Below are 24398 nucleotides of genomic sequence, written 5' to 3'. Positions count from 1 at the left end.
TATGTTCCTGGTACAAAAGGACAAGCCTAACCTTGTACAGAAAAGCAGAAATAAACAACAGTGTTTTGGGTTTTTTTTGTAAGTCACATTCTCAGAGGCTAAGTGTGAACTGATTGGGTTCAATAATCTTTCTCTGGTATTAGGTATAAAAATACAGTTATGAAGCTACAGCATATGGACACAAATCTCAACTACAACTGAGAAGAATGAGTGCAAAGAAACTGCAGCCTCCCCACTGTACATTCTGAAAGGCGCACTGCTTGAGATTATGTGCTAGAAAAGCAAGTTTTTCGGATGGCATGAAATGAGCTTCACATCCTTTAAGTATACAACTTTAAGGAGCCAAGTTTATACAGACTGCAGTCTGGTGAACAAAAGTGAAATATATCCCCCAATCACAACTAAGATACTAATATTTTTATTTAAATACATTATACGTACACATGCATTTTTATAGAGATACTGTTATTTATATTGCACAAAATCTATAGCATATAGATGCATATGCACCATGTCTGTTCTTTAAACAGTGAAGTAGAATAGCTTATGGAAAAGACTACACGGATTTTTTTCTTATTAGAAAGAAGCAAATCCCACTTTTATCAAGTAGCTCAGACATCTTTTTGTTAAAAATTTTAAATTAAAGAACATTCTTTCTAAACTTGGCTTAAAATGCATTTTGTCTCCTACCAATTTACACATACTCAGCAGTAAACTACACATATAGCAGCAAAGAAAGAAGAAATTATGATTTACCTTCTAGCTGTTTCTCTAGTAGTAGTTGCTGTTCTCTCTCTTTTCTCCAAAATGCTTCCTGTTTTTGCCTGATTCTGTGTCGTAATTCCTCATCATCAGTATCAGATGATTCAGAGCCTCTGTCACTCCTCTCATCTTCACTGTCTCCTGATCCATAACCACCCAGTCCACCTGCGTGCATAAAGTCCAGTCTATCACGAGGAAAGATTAAGCTTTGTTCTTTATATTTCTGTGGGGCAAAGAGGAGGGTAACATTGCCCTTCCTTCACTTCCTCTTCTCTGAAGAAGTCACTTTATTCTGGTAAGTGCCAAAGTTGTTTGACTGGCGTGATCAATGCCCCCATATCTGCATTGATGCTCACTGTCTGGTTCTACTCCTTCTGGAACAGCTTGTCTATTTTCAGCAAGCAACCGCTGTGATCACAGTACTTTTTCCATTGTATGGAAGGGCAAAAAAAGCTCCCTGCAGAGATCGTAACAGTGCCTGCCTCTGTATCGACAACTGCACAGAAAATGCCTGGGATCTGTCCCAGAAGACATCTCTGAAATGACTTCAGCCGCCTCCGTAATCCAAGGCTACAGAAATTCTGAATGCCATATCAACTTGTCTATATTGATTTAGAAAACACTGCACTTTGACAGGTACAGAGATGGAACAGAAATGGACCTTCTTCTCTAGAGATATTAATAACTACTGGACTGATAAAAAAGATAAAGTCAATTTAAACATCTGACATGGAAACATCTTACTTCCTTTCAGTCTGAGGTTCTTATCATCTTTATTGAGTTAGTTTTAAAACACGTAAATACTTGTGATGACAACATTCAACTAATTGCACGGAATTCCAAGTAATGAGCACATAACTGATGACTGACACTGTAGTAAGTTTTAGATGATAAAAAGCATGTTGGGAAAGATCTTTTGCTGTTGTGTCTCAAGCTGGAATTTCAGTCTCTTTTTCCTGTGTTGTTTCTGGTAATATATGATACAGGAGCCTCTGTGCCTATGTAGCTTTTCAGTAAAATAATAATTCCAAAGATTATAATATTTTATTTATAGACATTCACATTACTCTTCTACCAACTTTCCCTTCTTGTTTGGATGGATCTAAACAGTAGAAAAATATAAACCAGTACTCCTCTCTCTGAAGACTGCAGTGTGCTTCTGAAACAATCACATTTTGAAAAGTAAATTTATCTAAAGTTTTTATGCATTTTCAAAATCAGGGCAAGACTCTCATACACTAACTCACACTGACTAGTCCTTTACTCCAAAAACCATCCCACTTACATCAGTAGGATTACCTGTGGAACAAACAAAGGTGCTGATAATGATAAAGTTATTGGAAAGTGACCCATGCTCCCAGTCAATTAAAATGTAGTTTCAAAATGCAATTTCTAGAAACGCAAGGCAAGAGTGAAACTCCCCCTTTAAGCCCTCTCAAAAATAAGGAACATACTTACCGAGTCCAGTGAGGGAAGCCAGTGCACTGGACTGTGCCAGCTGTTTTGCAGGAGCTTTGTATCACATCAACAACAGGAACAACATGTTAACACAAATAGCCACGATTTCATAGTCATGAGTCTATGGTATTGTTAAATCTACTACTATTGCTGTTCTTTGGAGGGAGAGAAGAAACATTAAAAACGCATCATCCATTTAAAACCAATTCTAGATTTTCTGACCATGAAGACTTAGAACTGCAAATTAATAGTGAACAGAAAAACAGAAACATATACGCATAAATCATTTTCCAAGTTACAGCATCTGCACATAATTTTCAAGTTTCAGTAGTTACATATTTAGATTAACTCAGTTATGTTAAAAAATTTGTTATGTAAATACATGTTAATAGTGAAAGCAAATGAATTACTAATTGAGGACACAAAGTTTGTCTCTTTTCAGTTCTGAACATCTAAGAACTTGAGATAAAGATGATAGCATTTAGAAACAGCTGCAACTCAAGAGCCATTGACAAACAGGTACCATTTTAACTAAATAAATGAATTGTATGAAAGAAATGGAATAACTGAAGTAACTCACAATACACTGCACAGGACAACAGTACATGATTACTGTATTTGAACTCTACCAAGTTGGATGCATTATACTGGAATTGTTCTTGGGGGATAACTATGGAGGTTAAATGTTCTAGAGACATGCAAATATAGAATATTCACAGAAGAAACTAAAAATAATTTAAAAAGAACTGGCATACCTTTAGTTGCTTTACGGTGAACATCTTTGGCCACATAATAAATTTCTTCATTTGTGACATCTAAGAGAATCTCTGTCAGCAGCATTTTTGTCAGCATCATCTGAAGAAAATTGTACATACAATAAAGGCCAAAACCTCTTTAATAAATGCTGCATTCAACTTACGTCCACAGAACTTCACTTCTTTCAACGGCTAAGAAATTACTCTCCTGCACATTTCATTTAATGATTTCTTTCAACAGATGTGACTTAAAAACCTAAGTCTGAAATTGTTTAACTTTGACCTGATTTCAAAACTTTCAGAAAAGTTTGTATTTTGACTGTGAACTGTATTCACACGTATTACACAGCTATCTATGGCACTGACGCATAATGTCAAAGATGATAGAACAGATTAATACATAAATCAGAAACGTACTTCGACTAATCCCATTTATTCTTCCAAAAAATAAAGAGCACATTTCTGGCTGGTATGGTGTCTCACTGATCCCAATCCTTCACAATTTATCAGAGATTACCTATATAGGACTTTATTATTACATATTTACTACAAAAGTTGAAATGTTGGTAGCTAGTCCTCCAAGCTGCTCAATCTGGTCATGTGCTTTACAAAAATATATTCATCACATTTTTTAGAATTCAGGGCCTTCATTAACTAGGTTTCAGTTGTACAATTAGCACACAACTATGATTTTGAAGTATGAAGTTTCTGCAGAGAGTGAAACTGTTGCTGGTGTAGGATTTGGATTTTTAACACTTCCTTGCAAGAATGTGTTTCTTAAATTCCCTTTCACAGGAACTGAGGTGGAAGCATAGATTCAGACAGGTGCACTTAATCATTAAAAGTTTTCAGGAATTTGACAAGTTAAGCAAAACCACCGAATTAATAGTGATCCACATGAAGATTATAGTCATTTCACCTTTTCACTAATGTCCTAAATATGACTTAACCTATATCTGTGCCTATATGAGAAAGACAGCATCATAAAGAGACACGCAAATATAACTGATGTTCACTGTATGGTGTGTACTATTCCTCTACTGGCAGTATCAGGCAGAGAAGAAGTGTTCTACTTTGCTATGCTCAAAAAATACGAGCAAATAGACAGAAATAATTAGTGCAAACTACATTACTAATACCATTTGATATTCCTTTTCTTCTTCCGTCATTTCTGGTTCACTTTGCTCCTCTTGAGGAGCTGGGGATGGACTCCTGCTGATTTTCCCAATGCTTACAGCTTCTGTGTTTTCAGCATCTTCTTCTTCCTCATCACTGTCCTACAAGAACAACATCATGCATTTCAGGAAAATCTTGGAAGTGAAGCTCAGTAGCTTCCCTTTATGACAGTCAACTTGATGTACTTCATACTGAAATCTGTATTATATTTATCATAAAACTATTTCTTTTCTCCCCTCCTAATAAACATGCAGATACCTCTCTAGTCATGTGAGGTAAGTACATAGTTGCAATTCACTGCTGGACAGGTACTAAGAACTGCAAACAAATCAGATAACTGCAGAAGTGAAGGCAACACAAGGCTTCCTAAATGGACTCACTTCAGCAAATAATCATATCCAAATTTTTTCAGCTGCTGATTTAGAATTGAAACCCCCAAAGCCTATGTATGCTCCCAAAATACAGAAAAGAAAAAAGCTCAATTTAATTATTTGTTCTTTTCTACTACAGAAAAAATAATTTACTTTAACAACTTCAAAACACCAATTAAGTATCAACAAACCAGCAGCTTGACTTTAAGCAACACAAACAGAGATCACCAGGAATACAGAGTCTCTGTTTGGAAGAGACCAAAAAGTCAGTATCTTTCAGGAAGTACAAACCCGAACAGAAAGCAAACCCTTCTACTTACAAATTTACTTTTCTGAGGTAACCGTGGGCCGTCCCCTTCTTCAGCCTCCTCATTTTCCTTTTTTTCTTTTTTAGACATCTGTGAACGTTGCTGCTCCATCCTCTCTTTTTCCAATTTTTTCTGTTTTTCTCGTTCCATCTTTTCCAGGCCCTCACGAATCCAGGCGGGCAGAGTTCTACGCTTCACAGCATCTATATAAGCAAGGTTTGTGGTTTTGTAAGGTGAAAAACAAACAAACAAAAAAACAACAACCAAACAAACACCTTCCCCTGCCAAAAGAAAAGAAAAAAAAACCCCAAACAGGAAAGCAAACCCTCCACCCCAATTCAAACAAACCACACAGCTGATCGGGGCGGGGGGCCGGGGGCGGAAATCTATAATAGCTTTTTGTTTCCCTTTTTACTTTATGGAAAAAAAAAAAAAAAGCCTTCAAATTTTGCTATTCTTTCTAAAACACAGCTTTTATAATTTTTCATTAAGGAGTGGTTAACATGTACCAATCTGTGGAGGCTCCTGCTTCACAGGCATCGCAATAGGTGAACGCTGTCGGTCTCTGAATGAGGGTCTCTCCCTTCGGTTTTGAGGAGGTGCAGAAGGTGCTGGTGGACCTGGTGGTCCTGGCTGCCAATAAGGTGGATGAAATCCACCTTGAGGTGGACCAAAAGCAGCCCCATGCTGAAAGAGTAATGCAGTTTATTTTTCTTCACATGGCAACACTAAATATGGCATGTGCGTAAGTTGGTCTACAGAAATCCATGCAAGTAGGAATCCACAATTTCTAGGCTACTGAGATCTCTCAATCTCTTTTTTTTTTTGTGGCCCCCAAGAAACAAGTTTTCCTTAAATACTTATATAAAAGTAGGGATACTAATGAAGCTGAAAGGGCTTGATTCAACCAAACTCTTTTAACATCGTGCTAAATATTCAGCCCTATAATCACCATCTATCTCCAGCAGTTCCTTGCCAGCTTATCATCAGAGCATGCAGTTAAATGAATACTATACAGAACTAAGGTTTAAAAGCCTAGCTATGCTAGCAGTCTTTCCTTGTAACTGCAACACAAGGACAAAAAGTTCAAGCTTTTATTACACAAGAATTTTGCACTGTGCACTTTCCAGTAATCATTCACAGATGCTATTGGTATAGCTGATGAAAATATTAAATGCATAAATATGTGAGTTTAGGACAGACCCTGGGTTCTGAGCAAGATGTATACAATCCAAAAGTCACACGTCTTGAGGCATACACGAGGGGGGGCTTGCTTTAATATTTGCTGCCCAGAAATGCCTAATGAAACTATTTAAGAGGAGACTGTTTAGGATTAAATTTATAGCATTATTTCTTAAAAATTATATTCTTCTGACTATTTAAATCACTAGTGGTAGAAGCACTCTTCCACTACAATTTTTGGTCAAGCATCCCTCTGTTATTTGCTGCTAAACAAGTCTTCTGTAGTATTTAGAGAAATTAATTTTAAAGAGTTCGTCCCACAATAGTAAACAAAGGAAATTATAATAAACTAGTGTATTTGAAAATAATTATTTCACTTCCTAACAATATTGCTGAAAAGAGAATTTAATAATAGAGAAAAGCAGGCCAGAAGACAGAAACACATTGCTGCCCATCTTCCCTTGGGTTTGTTTACAAACAGAAGGCAGGTGTTTTAACAGCTACAGTTTGTCATTTATATCAAGGATTTGGACAGTACTGAAAATAGGGTAAAGATCCAAAACTTCTTTGTACTTCAAGATCTGTGCAATGCCCCCTGCTATTATTACTGCTAAAACCACCTACAGATTATGGTATGCAGTTTATATGCCGGAATTAAGAAAAAATTGGCTGTGGATTTTTTAGAAATACCATTGTTTATTCAAAGAATCACAGCAGATAGATATGGAAAAGATCAATGGATCATCCAGTCTACCTTCCTGCAAATACAGGACTGTCCCCTATAGTAGATTATCTAGTGTATTTAAATATCTATTTCTGAACTTTATTTTTTTCCCCTCTTCTTCTTTTTTTAAAATAAAACCCAACAAATCTACATAATGTTAATTCATATACTGGAACACAGTGATTCATTTTAATATTGCAGACAACAGCCACTTCTCATTGCTAGTATAGAAAAAAAAACAACTTTGGCCTCAAAACGGAACTGAAAACTCTAAAGTCTCTTCTGTAAAGTATTTGGTAAAAATACATCTTAGCAGATAACAGATTCTGTAGATGTTTGTAGAACTGAAGAATGAAAGTCGCCGCTAGATGATATTAGAGGAACACATCCACGGAAGGGACTCTGCGCGTCTACAATACTAAAGCAACAAATATGTTTCACCTGATAGTCAAACTGGTTCACTGGCCCCATTGCAAAGTTATCGGGAGGTGCCCCAAAGTTGTGATTGTTCTGGTTAAATATATGCCTGTTGTCAGGAGTAAATTCCCCACTGTCCTGACTGTTGCTGTCTTCAGATGGAGGAACAATTTCCATTTGACTTGGGGTTGAAGCCATCCACTGCTGATCTGGAGGTGGGTGAGGGGGCTGGTGAGGCATTCCCCATTCTGTTTAGGATTCAGAATACAATTCAATATCAAGTTAGCATGATTTATATGAGTCGTCAATCACTCAATGTTCTTGTATTTATCACGAGGCTTCTCAAAGCAACACAGATGATGAAGTTATAAAGAATCATCAATCTACATACTGTATCACACTGTCTCAACAATTCTTCAACTAAACAAAGGAAATACAAAATAGCTGTAGCTGAACTAAAACACAGGGGGGCAGAACTGGACACACAAGCTGTAAACTTCTTTTTATAAATTTCCAGTGATATTGAGTCCTCTATAGCACTTACAAAATGTGTACACTTTTAAAGAACTGCTCCTACTTCTCTGTTTCTATGTTATTTCAACTTCCAAAGAAATTAATCATTTTATTCCTTTGCATAATAGACTTACAAGAGCTATTATGGAAAGCAAATGATTTTGTGAGCAGCAGAACCACCGAAATCTGCCTTCCAAAGTCTTGTGTTTTCAAAGTGGGTAACTCCCTGAATTCTCCAATATCTAGCACAGGTCCAAGCCTAAACTATAATCATAAGCCCTCAAACATAAGCTACAACTGGATAACAGAGTGAAAGGGTTTAAGGAATAAATTCATAATATGCGGCCATAAGCTTTGTCTTCTTAAGAAATCAGTATAAAGATTATGTCCACCATGAAGACACTTTCAGACTACAACAGCATCCCCTTGTAGCTTTCACCAGTAACAGTAGTAATATTAATACCTCACCTCTCAGGTTAACTCCTACCTTCCATCCAGTCCTTTACTAATTCTTTCAATTTTTCTAATTTTTACTGTCCTTCCAAACCGCATCATAGTTGGATCCACTACTGTAGCAAATAAAAGGGTTAACATAGCTTTTCTACTTCTTTTCTGGTTTGTTTTTTTTTTTTTTTTTTTTCCTTGTGTATCTTCAAAGATTGTATCACTTGTTTCACTCTCACTGTCATCCTGGCAGGTCATGTTTAGCTGACTAATCAAATCTTTTTCCTAGAGTCAATACTCCTAAAGTATTCTAAGGGAAAGAATCCTTTAAGTGTAGCTTACAAGAGTTATTGTTCATAAATATCTGTGTTAATATTTGTCAGTATTTAAATGCCCAGTTTCCTTCAAGTCAACTGACTTGAAAGCTTGAAAGTCACATACAACAGATTATGTTTTCACCTGTGGAACATGAATGCCTTCAAAATGAGGCATTCATGATGCTAGTTACACAGTTCGTTTTTCAATTTTTTGCTTTTTTATTAGTAGTGCATAAGGCGCTTTTGGATCCAAAAAGAAACTTGGAAGGAGCTGAATAAAGACGAAGCTTTGTAGAAAGACAGTAAACACATGAAGAGAAGTTGGGCTAAACACGCATGCTACAATTTAGTTTGTATGCTGTGACTGCTTTTACACATTAAGAATCACATTGCCTTAATTAAGGGAAGCTGGGTCATATCCACAACAGCATGGTCTTTATCAGTGTTAAAAAAAATGGGAAAACAGCATATCCTTTGAATGATATACCTAATGACAACAAAATGCATTGGCACGCTGTTTCCCATTAACAAAAGGTTATTCTCACTCCTAGATCTAAGATGTTTTCCTGTTCTGTATTTTCTGGGTGAGCTTGGGCTCCTAACATTTATAATTATCGGTGAAATGTCTTCCTCACTTTTTACCATTCTGTGACTATTTGCAAAAACTACCACTTAATATATTATTGTCTTTCACCTCACAGAAGAAAAAGCATAGAAGGAAGAACTCACCACCACAAGATCATATGAAAAACAAGTTATCCCATAATGACACGGTATTTTTGTGAAAACCTCTGCTTACTATACAGAAATACAGCTAGAATACCCTCTATGTTCTGACACATAGTAAAGTTAAAATTCTTACATGTGGCTACAATAAATCCTAGCCCAGGGCAGGCAGGTTAAACTTAAGTGAAACCTGATGTCTACCTTCCTTCTGTTATGCACGTGTAACAACCACCAATGACATTTTAACCCTACTTTCATTAAAAACTGCACTTCGACAAATTTGAATAGTCACAGTGAAAACTGGAGGTGTCATTCTTTCAGTTATTACCAGAATCAAGCATGAAACGCAGTTTCCACCGAGACAACAGAAGGCATGCACACAGGCTGACTAACTACCTTGTTCACACATTTCAAATTGCATTATAGAGTGGTGATACAACAAACCTCTCAGAAGACTTTTGGAACACAACTTCAGAAAAATTCTTAGCAGAAAATATCCGATCTCTACCCCATGCTTATTGTCAATGTTCTTTTATGAAGTTTTAAAAAGAAAATTAATTTTGGCCAGAACTGAATTTTTGAGGAAGTTATAAGGAACTGAAAATATTATATACTAACAGAAGCATTCAATCAAAAATTACAGATTACAATCTCATACATAAGTCAAAAAGGGCAAATACTAAATATATGAAACATGTCAGAAAAATACATTTTACCCCCAGAATTTTGCTTATCTCCTTTTTCTAGGATTTAAGACACCTGAAGCCAGCATCTGCTAGTTACACTCTGAACTCAGATTACATGGCAAGATCGTGCCAGAAGCAGATACTACACTACAGAAGAGAGCAACAGATGCTCTTTAATTTTGAGGCATCCTTTTGCCTTCAGTGCTGCTGTTCCTGTTGCAGTAGAATAGGCAACAAAACACATAAGATATAGGAATAAGATCCAGGGAAATAAATATGTAACTGCAATTCACATTTTATCCTTCTACAACATTCAGGGACAGAACAAATCTTTTGCATATGTATATTATAGGCCATTTTAAAAATTTTACAGAGAGATTACTGAGTTGTGTTATCAGACCTTCATGCCTGTACTGCTACCCATTTTGTGGAACACTTGACTGGAAAGTAGCAGCTGTGATACTCAGTTAATTAGTTGATGCTACTGGTAGTTTTGCATCTTGAAACCTGAGGGACAGGGCATATTCATAGCCCAAAACGTCTGACAAAAATAGAATTTCATTACATGAGAAAAATGAATGAATGGGAAGGAAAACAAACCTGGCTGCCACATTCTGTTGAAGTTGGGATCCCCCTGAAAATTATTATGGTTGTTTGAACCAGACTCCATTCCTGAAATATCCTGTCCGTTTGGCATCATTCCTTGTTGTTGTTCCACTACATTCTGCTGCCCTGAGGCTTCTCGCTGAGCAATCCATGCTTGAGCTAATGCAGCCCAGTCAATCTGGCCTAAAATAAACAGAGGAAATTTAAAAGGTTAGTATTCACATGTCTGAAGTTTAACAGTTTCTCAATTATATGTCTCACTGCTCAAGAGAAACAGGCAACGTTTACCTTCAGCAAGTATTATACCATGAGTACCACTGAAACTTATTCACAGTGTACAGTAAAACAAATTGAAAGCAAATGTCAAAGTGTATATACTTGCTGAAGTAGTTTTTCTTCATATGTTCAAAATACCACAAAGCACATTATTTTAAGTTCACATTAGCAATGAATAGGTGGTAGTAATACACTTTTCTCATAAGTGAACTTATTTTGATATAAGAAAGAAATATATCTAGCTTCAAATTCTAAATTCCTGATGATTCAAGTGTAATAAAGAGATATCACTGGAAAACTACACCTTGTAATGTATACTCCCTGTATAACTCCCAATTTCTGGAATGTTATGTTACAGCTCCTATCAGTAAGCAAATAAATTGCGCACTCAGACGAAGACACTGGTAAGTCTGCTCACTGGCAAGTCAGGAAATCTATCTAGTGAAGATACAGAAACTGAAGTGACAGAAAGCAGTGTAAAACCAGTGGGCCTGACCACCCTGCCTGAGTATCAAATGTAGTCCTCCATTCTCTTAATCCTTTTCTGTATTTCTCTTGATACTTTGAATTGTTGTCACTTCACTCTCAATCTAAGGTAAATTACATTTTACTGTTAAAAACGGGTGCTTGTTTTGAGGTTTGTGTATGTGTGTCTGGTTTTGCTTGTTTGGGTTTGGGTGGGTAGGGGGGGGGCGGTGTCTGTTTTCCGTCGTGAGGGAAAAAATCCAAACAAGAGATCATGGTTATCACTTCTGTAATCTAAAACAAATACTGATCTTAAAGTGAGAGCTTTTCTGTGTATACATCTGCATTAGTACATCTGCCACAGATATTTGCTCAAATAAAGGATTCGGCCTGGCTAAAGAACTGACAGGGATACAGATTCTGTAAAAACTACATGAGGTCTAAATGTTGATCTGTATGACTGGCATAATGTTGATAATTTCTCCAGGATAACTCAGGGGTTGCTTGTCTTTATTTTGCACATTAAATATTAACTATGTCAAAACATTTGGAGAACATCATAAATGTATTATCTTGACAGCAGCTACAAAAAAAAAGCAAGTATCTGTCATGCTCTGTAACAAATATTAAAAATTCAAATGACAACAGACTAAAAACAATCCACAAAGCTTTCTATATACTTACTTGGATCTTGCTGGTGTTGAAATGACTGCATCCACTGCTGTTGGTTCAAAGGCCATTGCTGCCAAGGTTGTCCACCTTGATCCCACATCTTTTAAGTCTTTATATAGTCTATATTTCAACTAAAAATAATAGTTGTATGTTTAAATAGATGCCCATGAAATATCACATAACTGAAACTTACATAAGTGCAGATATAGTTAAGCCTTGCAAAGCAAGCTGAAGCAATGCTGGCTTAATATTTTAAGCTGGAGGAAACAGTTCATCCTTTAGAGCAATATCTGAAAACATTACTGTAAGATTTCGGAAGACTAACAGGCTCTGTATTGTTCAAAATAAATTAACTACAAAATGATGTTCAAGGAGAGATATAACGAGTTGGTAAGACAAAAACTCATCTGACAATAAATGCAATTTAAATAAGTCAAAATATAAGACATTACTTAAATTATATCCTTGCCTGTTTCTTATGGAAAAGATGTGTATTTTTCTACACAAGTGTCATGCAAGGCTGTTAAGCGAGACAAAGGAAAGTCACCGAATGGCAAAACACATCATTAACAATTGTGCTGGAGAACTGCACAGATACAAGACGGTGCCCCATATGTATTTTATGCATTGTACAGGCTTATTATAATTTCTAAATAATATATGCTTTCAAATCTCAGAAAGAAAAAAAAAAAATATCAGTGCTTAATTGTTCATTTCCAATACATTCTTTTAAAATCACCAGAAACACTTTTCGTGCAGTGTTGCACTTCCTCAGTGAGCTGGCAGCAGCAGTCCTCGGACCTGAAGGGAGCTTCACACCCCGCTGTAAGGGAAGCTCCAGGACGAGCTTTACAGGACTTCGATGAGGCTCAGCAGTCTGCCAGGTAGGTATGTCTATAACGGCACACCAGTTCCTTCCACGCATTTGTATTTCCGGTGTCCACCCAACCTGCTACACAAGGAGGACCAGAGAGCAGCCACCCACGCTGCTCCAAACTGCTTTTCTGAAGACAAAGCCTGGGCAGTTTTGGGAACACTTCACTCCAATAACTGTTCCCAAATACCAGTACAGGTAAGACTACACCGAGTGTGACCCCCCCTCTGTTAAACAACTCCTTAACAGGCTTTCTACTCTCAATCGATATATCCCTCACATTGCTCAACACAAAACCCTTGATTTCATGCTGTAACAACTACCAACCCTGTAGGCTGATTCAAACACTCCAAACTTAAAAGAAACTGAGAAAAATTCATTCCTTAAGGTCACAGGAGCATCACACAAGACATAGATGATGCTCGCAGCTGAGTGCAGCACAGAACAGATGAAAACAGCCAGTTCACTCCAGAGAACACAGGCTCAGAGCAGCCCCTGGGGTGGCCGGCTGGGAACACCGCCCCAGCCCCGCGGACAGAACAGAGCCAACATTCAGCGGACACAAGCAAAGCAATCAGAGCAGATCCCGCCTGCAAAGGAATCTCGTGCTTACACATTCCTGCAAATAATTGCGTGACTGCATGGGAAGAGAGCATCACGCTACAAGAATGCACGGCAAAAAAAAGCTGTACGTAACATCATGGGGTGTTGGGTCATGCAGAGATGAATGCAAACTCATATTTTACATTGTCAAATTTTACTTTTAATCTGAAAAACAGTAGATCACCTTTAGTTTGAGACTGCTTACATTCAAGCCAGTGCAAAATCAGGTATGAGTGGCTCAGAAAAATTCAGTTGCAAATGCATCTTTGGGGGCTTTAAACAAGACCAGATCAACTTTGGGAATGGGGTGGGAGTACTGGGCAAAACCTACTTTTCTACTTTCACAATCTTTTCATGCCAAATTAAGTTGGTGGGGTTTTTTTTGTTTAGTTGGGTTTTTTGTTTGTTCATATTTTTTTTTAACTTTTCTTTATGATATTCAAACTTTTAGTAGGTAAAGACAGTGATTTTATTTTGTGGCATTTTTGTTGTTGTTTTGTTGTTGGTGGTTTGTGTTTGTTTTACCTGTGAAATTTCACTAAAATAAACCCAGCAAAAGATTTAGAAGATTAAATTGTTCAACCAGTAATTAAGAGGTAGGTCTGCATATAACTGAAAGCCTGAATGCCAAAAAAACCCCAATTTTTCAAACAGGTAAAGAAATTATGGAAGTGCAGCAATATTAAGAGCACCTCCACAAATTCACCTGAACTGGAACCTCCTACACACAGACTTCACTTGATTGGATCAGATGAGATTTATTTTTGTTCAACTGCCTATATCTCCGTCGTAAAATAAATTCTGAGTGTCCAGGATTTTAAAAGCTCCAGCTAATGCAGTTAGCTTGTAATAAACTTCTGTACCTGTTAAAACACTTATCAGATATCTGGTTCTCATGGATTCTGCACCAAAAAGGATGCTTAGTATACTACCCTGTCTTTTTTCTCTCTCTACTGACAAACTGAAGCATCAGTTTGGAGTGTAAGGAGATCTAAGATAACAAATTATTCCAAATCTCCTCTGTATAACCTGCCCCCAAGACAGTGACTATCTTATTGTTTTATAAGGTATTAAAATAAATTAATTCTTTTTTCTTTCTTTTTCTTTTTTTTTTTTTTTTTTTTTTTTGTGGTGGTGGTGTTTTGTTTTTTTGGGTTTTTTTTTGTTTTTTTTTTTGTTGGGGGATGAGGACAGGGGGAGATAACCTGCATGCCTCTGGCTGCTCCCAGACATGTTTCATGTGTCAGCACCGACCTGGGACCCAGGGGGCAGTTGGGATGTGTCTGTTCTGGTTTGGAAGGTCAGAGCCTCTCATTCAGTGCCAGCTGGCTTCAGGGCCAGAGGAAAAACCCCAGTTGGGCTTTGTTAGCTTACATAGCTGCTTCTCCATCACTCTGCAATATAATATAGCCTAGAGTCTTCAGCTTTCCTCAGAGAGATTATTTTACCTTATTATCAGTGTTTTGGGAAGAGAAATCAGGTGGGGAAGTGCAAAGCAAGAGATCAAGACATGGAGCCAATTTCTATTTTGATGCACAACAGTACGACAAGACAGCAACAACTGTGTAAAACCTTGAAGAACTTCAACATTTGGTTAATTCCATTTATGCCATCCAGAGCAGACTGCTTTAATATCACTGCCATTTGAAACTGCTAATTTTAGTTTGTGAACTGTATTTGAAAGCTTTTAATTCTGTACTGCATTTGTACTTCCACTATTTTCCTGAAGAAATGCTGATTTTCATACATTGGCAACTACCAAACATGTTGGCTTTCAAGTACACAGATTCATTATCAAATTCAGTACAAAAACTTTCTTTACTAATCAGAAATATACACTACACAAATACATCAGCAATTATATCACTTCCTTATGCATCTGTATACATACACACAAAAAGCCCTTTTTCAAATACCAAGTGAAAATTGGCCTAAACTATTTCAAACGTATTTCATCTTCATCGTCATGTTATTTTTTGGACAGAAACAGGAACTGGATAAGAAAGGAACAAAATCACCATCTTATAATGTTTATAAAACTAACCTTAAGATATACTGGCTAAAAGAGAAGACCACCTGTATTCCAATATTTTTAGTATTGAAAAGTAAATTATATATTTTAATATGCACTATTCAAAGCCAGTGAACAGAAGAGGTTTTTTTCTAAGGCCTCCTTCTATATGGTGATCTGAAACAGCAGGACACCATCACTTTCTGAGAAACAGATTTCCTTGCTTTTTTGCTCTATCTAAAAGATAACTAAATAAATCTTACATACATCCACATATATTAAATTACGTGCACGTTGGCTATTTGATGTTACTCTTATGTAAAAGTAATGTACCTTTGTATGCTGCTTGTGAAACTTTACTGAGTATAATAAGAACTTGTCAACAGAAGCTCAGTATTGTCCCATCAGACATCACCGACATTCTCCTTTGCAAGTGATGCTATTTTAAAGATGTCAAAAATAAAAACAGATCGACACAGGTCTTACCATAATGAACAAACCAGATGTGAGAGTTATAAAAATAACACTTTTGAACCTTAGTGCCATAATACTGGAAAGGGCACAAACTACTTCTAAAAGAACTCACAAAACACAGCAAAGAAAATGAAGCCTATTCTCAGTATTTTTAAAAGTACTGCAAAGGATTCATCCCCGATACAGACGGGAAAAAAAGCAAAGAACCCCAAACCAACAAACAATGCCTCTCCCTCATCAAATCTGTAACATAAAGGCTTGAAACAGCTGAAATCTCTTGTACAATTGTGTGTGACAAGAAGCAAACATCTTCCTGGGACACACCAAGGAGTAACAATGGAGAAGAGAGAATCAAAGTCCTCTCCCATCTAATTAAAATCTGCATTGCCAAAACTAAATTAGGATGCTGCCACAGTAATTATAAAGGAGTTTCGATTTCTTGTAAGGTTCCCAAATCAGCATCGCCTGAAAGAGGCTTCACGTAATAGAACGGACAGCTCTAAGCCCACTTCCCACTAGTGACACAGGGCCAAATACACAGCAGAGCACCCAAATCGCAGAGAAGCAAGCTTTATTTTCCACTGAGTGGGGGGAGAAGGGTGAATACTGGCTAAAATCGACTAAATTCAAACATTAGCAAAACACTTGCTTACTAACAGAGAGGTATATCAAACAAGAAGTCATTAAGACACTGTGGTTCTGATGTCTCCAGTGTATGCAACAGGTTTTGAAAAGGAAACAGATTCAAAGAATGGACCCATTTTACAGGTACCTACTTGCAAAGGAAAAGGCAGATGCTGCCCTCCCTTATGATGATGGGTTAAGGTTCTTTTACTTAGCTGTTCTATTGGATATAGCCTTGCTGCTTGCTCTCTCTGGCCAACACAAATGAACAAAAGAATGTTTACTGGTGTTATGGTTTAACCTGACAGGTGGCTAAACACCTCACACAGTTGCTTGCTCACCTCCTATCTCCACAGTGTGATGGGGCACAGAATCAGGAAAAACAAAAGGCAAACCTCAGGGGTTAAGACAGTTTAATAGGACACCAAGGGAAAATACCACTAATACTACTACTAATAATAAAATATATTAAAGAAGTGATGCACAATGCAACTGTTAACCTCTCATCAACTAACATCCAGACAGTTCCTGAGCAGCGCCCACCCGGTTAACCTTTCCCTAGTTTATGTACTAAGCATGACATCATACAGTATGGAATATCTGGAATATTCCTTTGCTCAGTTGGGGTCAGATGTCCTGGTTGTGCCTCCTCCCAGCTTCTTGTGCATCTCCAGCCTCCTTACCCAAAGTCCTTAACTTGGTATAAGCAACAAACAAAACATCAGTGCATTACCAACATTCTTCTCAAACTAAATCCAAAACACAGCACTATACCAACTACTAGGAACAAAATTATCCCTATCTCAGTCGAAACCAGGACACATTCCCTGATGCCAGGTCACAAAACAGGAACCCAAATCTATTGAATATCTGTTTACCAACGAAGAAACGGAGCCGATTCATAATTATTTTTTTTAATACAGAAACACAATCAAATGGGGAAAAGCAACCCATCAATTCACATTTAAGTTACATGTACTTAACATTAGGAAAAGTTAATGTGGTATCTTAAAATTTTACTAGAGTTCTTAAGAGTAGACATGTTCTGAAACCTGTTCTGTCATATGTTTAAAAAAAAGGTGGAGGGATTCCTATTCAAAGGCTGGGCCTACGGGAACTTCATTCAAAGGCATAATCTGATGAAGTTTTATCATAGTAAATTATTGGTATTAAAACATGCCATCTTTGAGATGATTGCTGGTGAAAGCTCCTATGCTGGCGATGAAAGCTGATGTTGTAGCATAGACAGGACTTACCTTGATCCTCAGCAAACAGCAACTTCTGAGAGCCAACAGCACCCAGAAAAAAATAAAGCTGGTGTCTAACTCTCTACTATACTTCAGTATTTTACCCAACAAAAAGCTCGGTTAAGATACAGAAATAAGAGATACTTTAAAAGGCACCTTTCCACTCCTCTCCTCAATTGCAATGTACATCTCAGCTACAGATTACACCTCGATGTTACCTTTTTTCCTAAAAGAACAGTTTAGCTCCTTTAATCTTCCTGTTTTTCTGCAAAATAAGATATTTTCTGATGCAGTTGGATCATCCGTCCAGACACAATACACACAATGAAAAGTTTACAATTAGAAGCTGCTTACCAGTAACCAGAGTTTGAGTGATAATTCACATGCTCACCTTTAACATTAAGAGAGTCCCCCCAGCACTCCCCACAAAACACCATTCAGTTACCTTGAAGCAACTTACAGACTTGTACGCTGACAGGAATGCCACCCTGTCAAGTACAGCATGGTTTCCTGACAATTTCCTGATGACACACTGCTTGATGAAGCTCCCCCTAGTTAGTTTCCCACTGATGTCAAAGATGAGTTCATTTTTAGACAAGGCCAACCACACAACTTGAACTCTAATGGACTCGCTCAGATTCCTTGGACAACTCTGCCTTGGCAGTTTCATAGTGTAAGCTCATAAAATCCATTATCCAGTTCAACAAGACTTGTGGAAAGGTAACTATGCTCAGACCTCTCAACAACATGGAAGAGCAGTCTTAGGGAGTGAGGTTCAGTCCTGCAAATATCAAAAGACAAAGCCCATGTGTCATCCTGAAGATGCTCTTTTCCTTACATGCCTCATGACACTGGCTGCATCAGAACTGAAAAGCATCAAGAAATTTCCCCTGGAAAAATAAGCAAGATCAGCCTCTAAATAGAATTTAATAGAGCTAATGGATAATCTGAATTGCTCCAATTCATGCAGACAGTCCAAGACAATAAGCACAAAGACTTACAAGTTAGATCAGTTCCAGAAATCATCAGGAAGATAACTAATCATACCTAGCTGGCCAGGTGAGTACATCTAGCAGACTCACTCTTGCTTCAAGAACCTCCTGTCACTGTGACAATATGCTTCACCCCAATATGAACATTACACAGGATGTGAACTACGCAGAACACCTTGCACACAAACAGCTTCTGCAGAAGAGCTGTGGAGATTCTAAATGGCTTGTCTGAGGAAATTCATGGAAGTGAAATATCTTGACAATGAAAAACAATTATTCTTTGGGAGATTAAATTAAATAGGGGCAAGATTACCTCAGGCTGTCCCTTGGAGAAAAGTAGCACACACCTTCTGCTGTGTCATGAGCTGAAGAGATCAATGTTAGGAACTCCTGCATTAGACATCAGTATCACTTGACCAGACCTCCAGGACACAATCTGGCAGTCTGGTTTATTCAACTCTGTGGACAGGTCTACTAATGACAGATGATTCTAGAACCTACAAAACCTGAGTCAATAACCAAGTGCTTTCTGATGCAGCAGAGAGGCTGCTGCATCACCTTTCTGACAATGTTACTCATCATCCCTGAATGACAGGTCCATATGTGACACAAGATGGCCTGACAAATTTTACTTGCAATCTGAGCTCTAATACACAGCTGCAGAAGTTCTTCTGGTGACTAAAGATCCTGTCTCGCAGGCCTTCCAAAGAGGCATTGCATTTCAGCAAAGAAGCATCTATTATCTAAATAAACAAAAAAGCTGAAACCGAAGGCCATGCATACTTTGAGATCCCTTACACAGCTAATCTTTGGACTCCAAGGTTTAAAGACAACACACTCTTTCTGATATTCCATTCACAGGTCAGATACCTAGGTAAAACAGATGTTCCATCTCCTCTAAGATAACCTGCCATTGCAGCCAGGAATTTTTTCCTATCATTAGGTCTACACAGCAGCTGAAGGGAAGAAGCCAAAGAGATAGAAGTCCTGGTTTGTAATAAACTGTGAGTAGTGGTTTTACAACAAATAATCAGTGCCATTAGCCAGGTTATCTTTTGGCATAAGATCAAGACAACACACACAGCAAAGGTATATCAGTCTCTGATGCTCTTTGTGGAATTCCAGGGCTGCAGGGAGTCATCCATGTCACACTTTGAGAAGGATGTCAAAAGCACCATATACTCCACAGGCAGAGTTGCTCTGTCCCATACAGGGTTAGGCTCTGGAGACAGACATAAAGGAAAATGGAGATGTTTCAGAAGCTAAGGTCCTTGAGATCAGCAGCCTGATCTCTTATGTGTGAATGCCTTATTCTAATGTAAGGCCTCTTCTTTCATTCAAGGTAGTTGATATTGACTCTCTCAAGTTTTAGCACAGTGACTGAAGGTTTATGGTGAATTTCCATGATGAATTTTGTGGAACCATTGAGATGCAAACAGGATACATCTAACCACACATTTACAACACCTGGAGCAAAGCAGTTAGTAGAAAGACAGGAATCAGACCGATGTCACAAAGATTTCAAGCTGAATAGTGTTGCTTGAGACCTGTTTCCCCCGCACCTTCCTCCCACTATGCTATTGCTTTATCAGGGTCATGATAGTATAGACATCACTGATGAGGCTAGAAGAACTAGTGCATAAATACTCTAGGGATACAACCCCAACACTTCATGTGTTTCTCCCAAGGAATTAGACAAAGCAGTTCATCCATGGTATTACTGACATCCAACCATGCTGGAGCCCAAAGTCAATAAAGGACAGACACTGTATAAACCCCAATAATATCTATCTCAATGTACTCCAAACTGGAAGGAAACAAACTGAGCACTTCTTCCATGACTGTGCCACTGAAATAAAGAATACTATACTGGAAGAATCTGTATACAGCAGGTGTGACTAAAAAGAGAGATGCAAAGGAAAAAAGGCCTTACACACCCAGAGGAACCCCTCTACCAAAATCTAATGCAGAAAGGGCACCACTGGAATCATCAGCTGGTGGTCTTAATGTGGGAGACCTAGGTAAGTCGTAACATCTCCACAGCTGTAAAGATGTGGGAACATGGAAAAGCGCTGCGCCCAATGCACCCATGTAGGAATGAACTCTAAGAGTTACTACAAAAGGGGCATAGACACACATTCACCCAGAGCCAGAACAAACACATACCCATCGCTCAGACAAAAACATACCAGCTTCCATTTCACTTGGGAAAACTAATATTTACTACTATATAATACTCAGTTGCTGATTAGAAAATGAAGCATTTATGGGGTGAGTTAAGTTTGCAATAAATCAGAAAAAACAGTTAAAATAACTATATTGACTACTACTCTGTTTCACCCATCCCACTTTTAGTTGGACAAAGACTTCTCTACATCACCTAGGGCATCACCATAACTTATTGCAGGTATTTAATACCCAGATACTATGCATCTTTTCTCTTCCTGAGAACCAGAAGCTACACCAACGTGCCTGCTGGGATCCGTCAGCAAGAAGTCCCGTCAAAAAATGTGTAAAATTCTTCCAGGTCATTTATAGTTGTGTATCACTGGAATGCTGGAAGTAAACTTCAGTTACTTCACTCCATTTTTTAACGTCAGAACTACTCTTGCTCAGATTGAAGAACAAAGGGTTTCCAAGTATGTAACCAAGATCCAAATACAGAACCAGAAAAAGAATTGAAGAAAACAGCTTGTTCAGTGTGTGCAAAGTTTTCCAAAAGCTAGTTTCACATGCCAGCATGTCTGACTAATATCTACAGTGCTACCAAGATGAAGTAGGCTGAACAAAGGCCAAACTGAAAAAAAATTAAAGCACTATGAAAACTTCTTCAGTGAGTCATTCAAGCAGTCTAGCTTCCAAGGTCTGTTATTTTAAACCTATCTCCATATATTCACCAAGCCAACCCTTTTTTTAAAACAAAACAAACAAACAAAACCCAGACATTGGCAACTCAGGTATCATTTACTTTTTTTTTTGTATTTATAAGACATAAGGACAAATACATGCTTTGATTATCATAAAGCACCAAAACCACGGCTAAAACATTTACTATCACAGAAATATCATAGTAACCTAAGTAGTTTGAGTAAAAAGTTTATTGGGTTTGGGGAAAAAAAAGTCTGGTCTGATTATTTTTTGCACATATTGTTCCATTAGAACACCCAATGCTACATTTTCAATTAGCCATGTAACACAGCATGGATTTTTTTCCAAAGTGAACTGTCCACCTGCAACTTCCTGCTTAATGAACATGCTCCATACAAAAAATGAATAGCCCCGATAACTAAACAAACAACTATTCCTCACTGGTCATGAGAAGATATTACCCTTAATGATAAATACATTTATTACTTAATGAAAAGAGATCAGCTAGTGATTAAAGTGAGAATGTTTAATAAATCTACCCACAGTATTATTTGTTGCCAAAGGCAAACACACGATCGTGATGTACCTCAGTCATAAAAAGAAGGGAGACCAGACACTCCTGTCTCCATAATATCTTTAATGCTGCATCTAACTGAAAATCAAACATGGTTAGGACTCCTTTGTACCACTACAGGTTATATGGTGAATTGTCCACTAAAAAATTTGTGGAATTGTGCTAAATTTGTGGACTCTTCAGCCCTGCAATACCTCTGAGCCCAAAAGTGGAGAAGCCACTCTGTCAGAGTAGGAGCTTCCATGTCACACATGACAAAAGACAATACAGAAAGTCCCACAATAGCATAATAGCAGAGATGACACATGGTTTGTTGCTACCCCGGACAAATTAAAAATCAGTAGCTTGTCTTCTGATTCGTCACTGACTGTCACTGTCAGTAATGCTAGTGACTTGTCCCTGAACAAAGCCGAAGCTCCTAGCTCCCCCTGTGTTCTACAGTCAGGCGGAGCCGCAGCATCTGACACCTCCGTGAGAGGCACCATCTCTCAGGGCAGCCTGACTCCAGAATTTGAAAGGGGTTTCTTACTCCTACACACAACACAGCTATTGAGCTGGACTGGACTGTCATTTGTAAACCTGTCTTTGTAAAATGATGCTTGAATATTGTCTGCTGGTAGACATGTCTTACGCTTTGAAGACTACCATTCCTCATCTTTAAAAAGGCGGCTGACCCTTTGCTTTTAAACAAATCCTTTAGAGCATCCCTTGCTCCCTGTATTCTACACCTTTCAATAAACATTATTTACATACAAACATTTACAGGTATGACTGTAAGAGAAGAAATGAATAACAACTAACATGGCTGAATGGTCTGTGTAGTAATTTTTTTCAGAAACTTGGTAAGTTTCAACTAGGGTAGGACATCATAGAACCATCCAGTGGTCTGGGTTGGAAGGGACCTTCAAAGACAATCTGCTATGAGCAGAGACACATTCAACTAGATCAGGTTGCTCAGAGCCCCATCCAGCCTGGCCCTGAACACCTCCAATGATGGGGCATCCACAACTTCTCTGGGAAACCTGTCCCAGTTTCTCACCACCTTCACTGTAAAAAACATTTTCCGTATGTCCAGTCTAAATCTACTCTCGTCCAGTTGAAAACCACTGCCCCTTGTCCTGCTACTACAGGTTCTGGTAACAAGTCTCTCTCCATCTTTCTTATAAGCTGCCTTTAACTAGTGAAATGCCACAGTAAGGTCTCCCTGGGGCCTTCTCCAGGCCGAACAACCCCAACTCTCAGTCTTTCTACAGAGGAGAGGTGTTCCAGTAGGCTGACCATTTCTGTGGCCACATTCTTAAGTGTAAAGCCTCATCCAAGTGTAATTCAACACTGAACTTTGTGGGATTGTCAAATGAAGTACTGAAAATCTACACAGATAAGTGCTTAATGCAAAAAGGCTTGGAAACCTGTGTTTTGTTTAAGGATTGATTTAGAAACATCCTGCATTTGCCAAGCTACTGAACCAGGCTCAGGAATCTTACAAATATTGTTGTGTGTGATGGTATTGCTAATTTTCGTTCTCTGGAGCCCTCCAGTGGAACAAACCCATGAGAATAGCCACAAAACCCACTGAAGAGCAGAAGTATTTCACGAAGGCATTTTATCTGCAGGAGCCACAGGCTGCTGACAGTCTGCTACCAAATCCTGGTGCACGTGTTGTTTCCTACCGAGGTGACCGACGACATGAGTCGATATTCTCCCGCGCGCCCCGAGGGGCGTTGCTTTGCCAGCAGGGAGCCGCGTCCCTTCGCACGTCCAGTCCCACTGCGCGCTGCCCCCGCCGGCCGCCCCGGTCACCCCGGGGGGCCAACACCACCCACGGCGGCTTCACTCCCGGCGGAGGCGGCGCCAGACGGCGCCGGGCGGCCCCGCGCCCCCCGCGCGGCCCCAGCACATGCGCACTGGCGGGTAACGGGACCCGTCCGCGCCGGCCACCGGGGACCCCTCGGAGCGGCGGCGACGCATGCGCGCTGGGCGGGTCAGGGCCCCCTGCCGCCGGCCGCCCCTCGTCCCCCCGCCACGCATGCGCAGCGGCTCAACCGGCAAGGGGGAGCGGGGAAGGGCGAGGAACTCGAGTCTTCCCTTCTCTTGCAGGCTGGCGGGTTGCGCTCCGGGTAGCGCGGCGCCGCCGGCTCCTCAGGCCCGGCGAGGGGCTGCCCCGCGGCGCCATCCAACGCCTCCCGGCTCGGCTGGGGGAGGAGGAGGAGCGAAGGGGAAGATCGGGTCAGCTCGACACCCGCCGGCCTCCCGGGAGCGCTGGCGAGCGCAGC

General features: G+C 39.0%; 1 protein-coding gene across 1 annotated transcript in view; it reads right to left on the bottom strand.

The window, feature by feature from the left end:
- The window catches only part of PNISR (PNN interacting serine and arginine rich protein), a 28115-nt gene that overhangs the window by 3563 nt on the left and 154 nt on the right, over positions 1 to 24398 (bottom strand). Inside the window, exons 2-10 of the mRNA XM_065834276.2 lie at positions 11871 to 11989; positions 10440 to 10628; positions 7178 to 7401; positions 5340 to 5517; positions 4843 to 5033; positions 4115 to 4252; positions 2976 to 3075; positions 2221 to 2274; positions 757 to 927 (exon numbers count right to left, since the gene is read on the bottom strand). Coding sequence (XP_065690348.1) covers positions 757 to 927; positions 2221 to 2274; positions 2976 to 3075; positions 4115 to 4252; positions 4843 to 5033; positions 5340 to 5517; positions 7178 to 7401; positions 10440 to 10628; positions 11871 to 11958 — 1333 coding nt within the window. The 5' untranslated portion in view covers positions 11959 to 11989. The remainder of the gene's footprint in view (positions 1 to 756; positions 928 to 2220; positions 2275 to 2975; positions 3076 to 4114; positions 4253 to 4842; positions 5034 to 5339; positions 5518 to 7177; positions 7402 to 10439; positions 10629 to 11870; positions 11990 to 24398) is intronic.

The sequence above is a fragment of the Patagioenas fasciata genome, chromosome 3 (genome assembly GCF_037038585.1).
Source record: "Patagioenas fasciata isolate bPatFas1 chromosome 3, bPatFas1.hap1, whole genome shotgun sequence".
Taxonomy (NCBI): Eukaryota; Metazoa; Chordata; class Aves; order Columbiformes; family Columbidae; genus Patagioenas; species Patagioenas fasciata.
The sequence above is the reverse complement of the archived record's forward strand: the minus strand, read 5'-3'. Positions and strand labels throughout refer to the sequence as shown.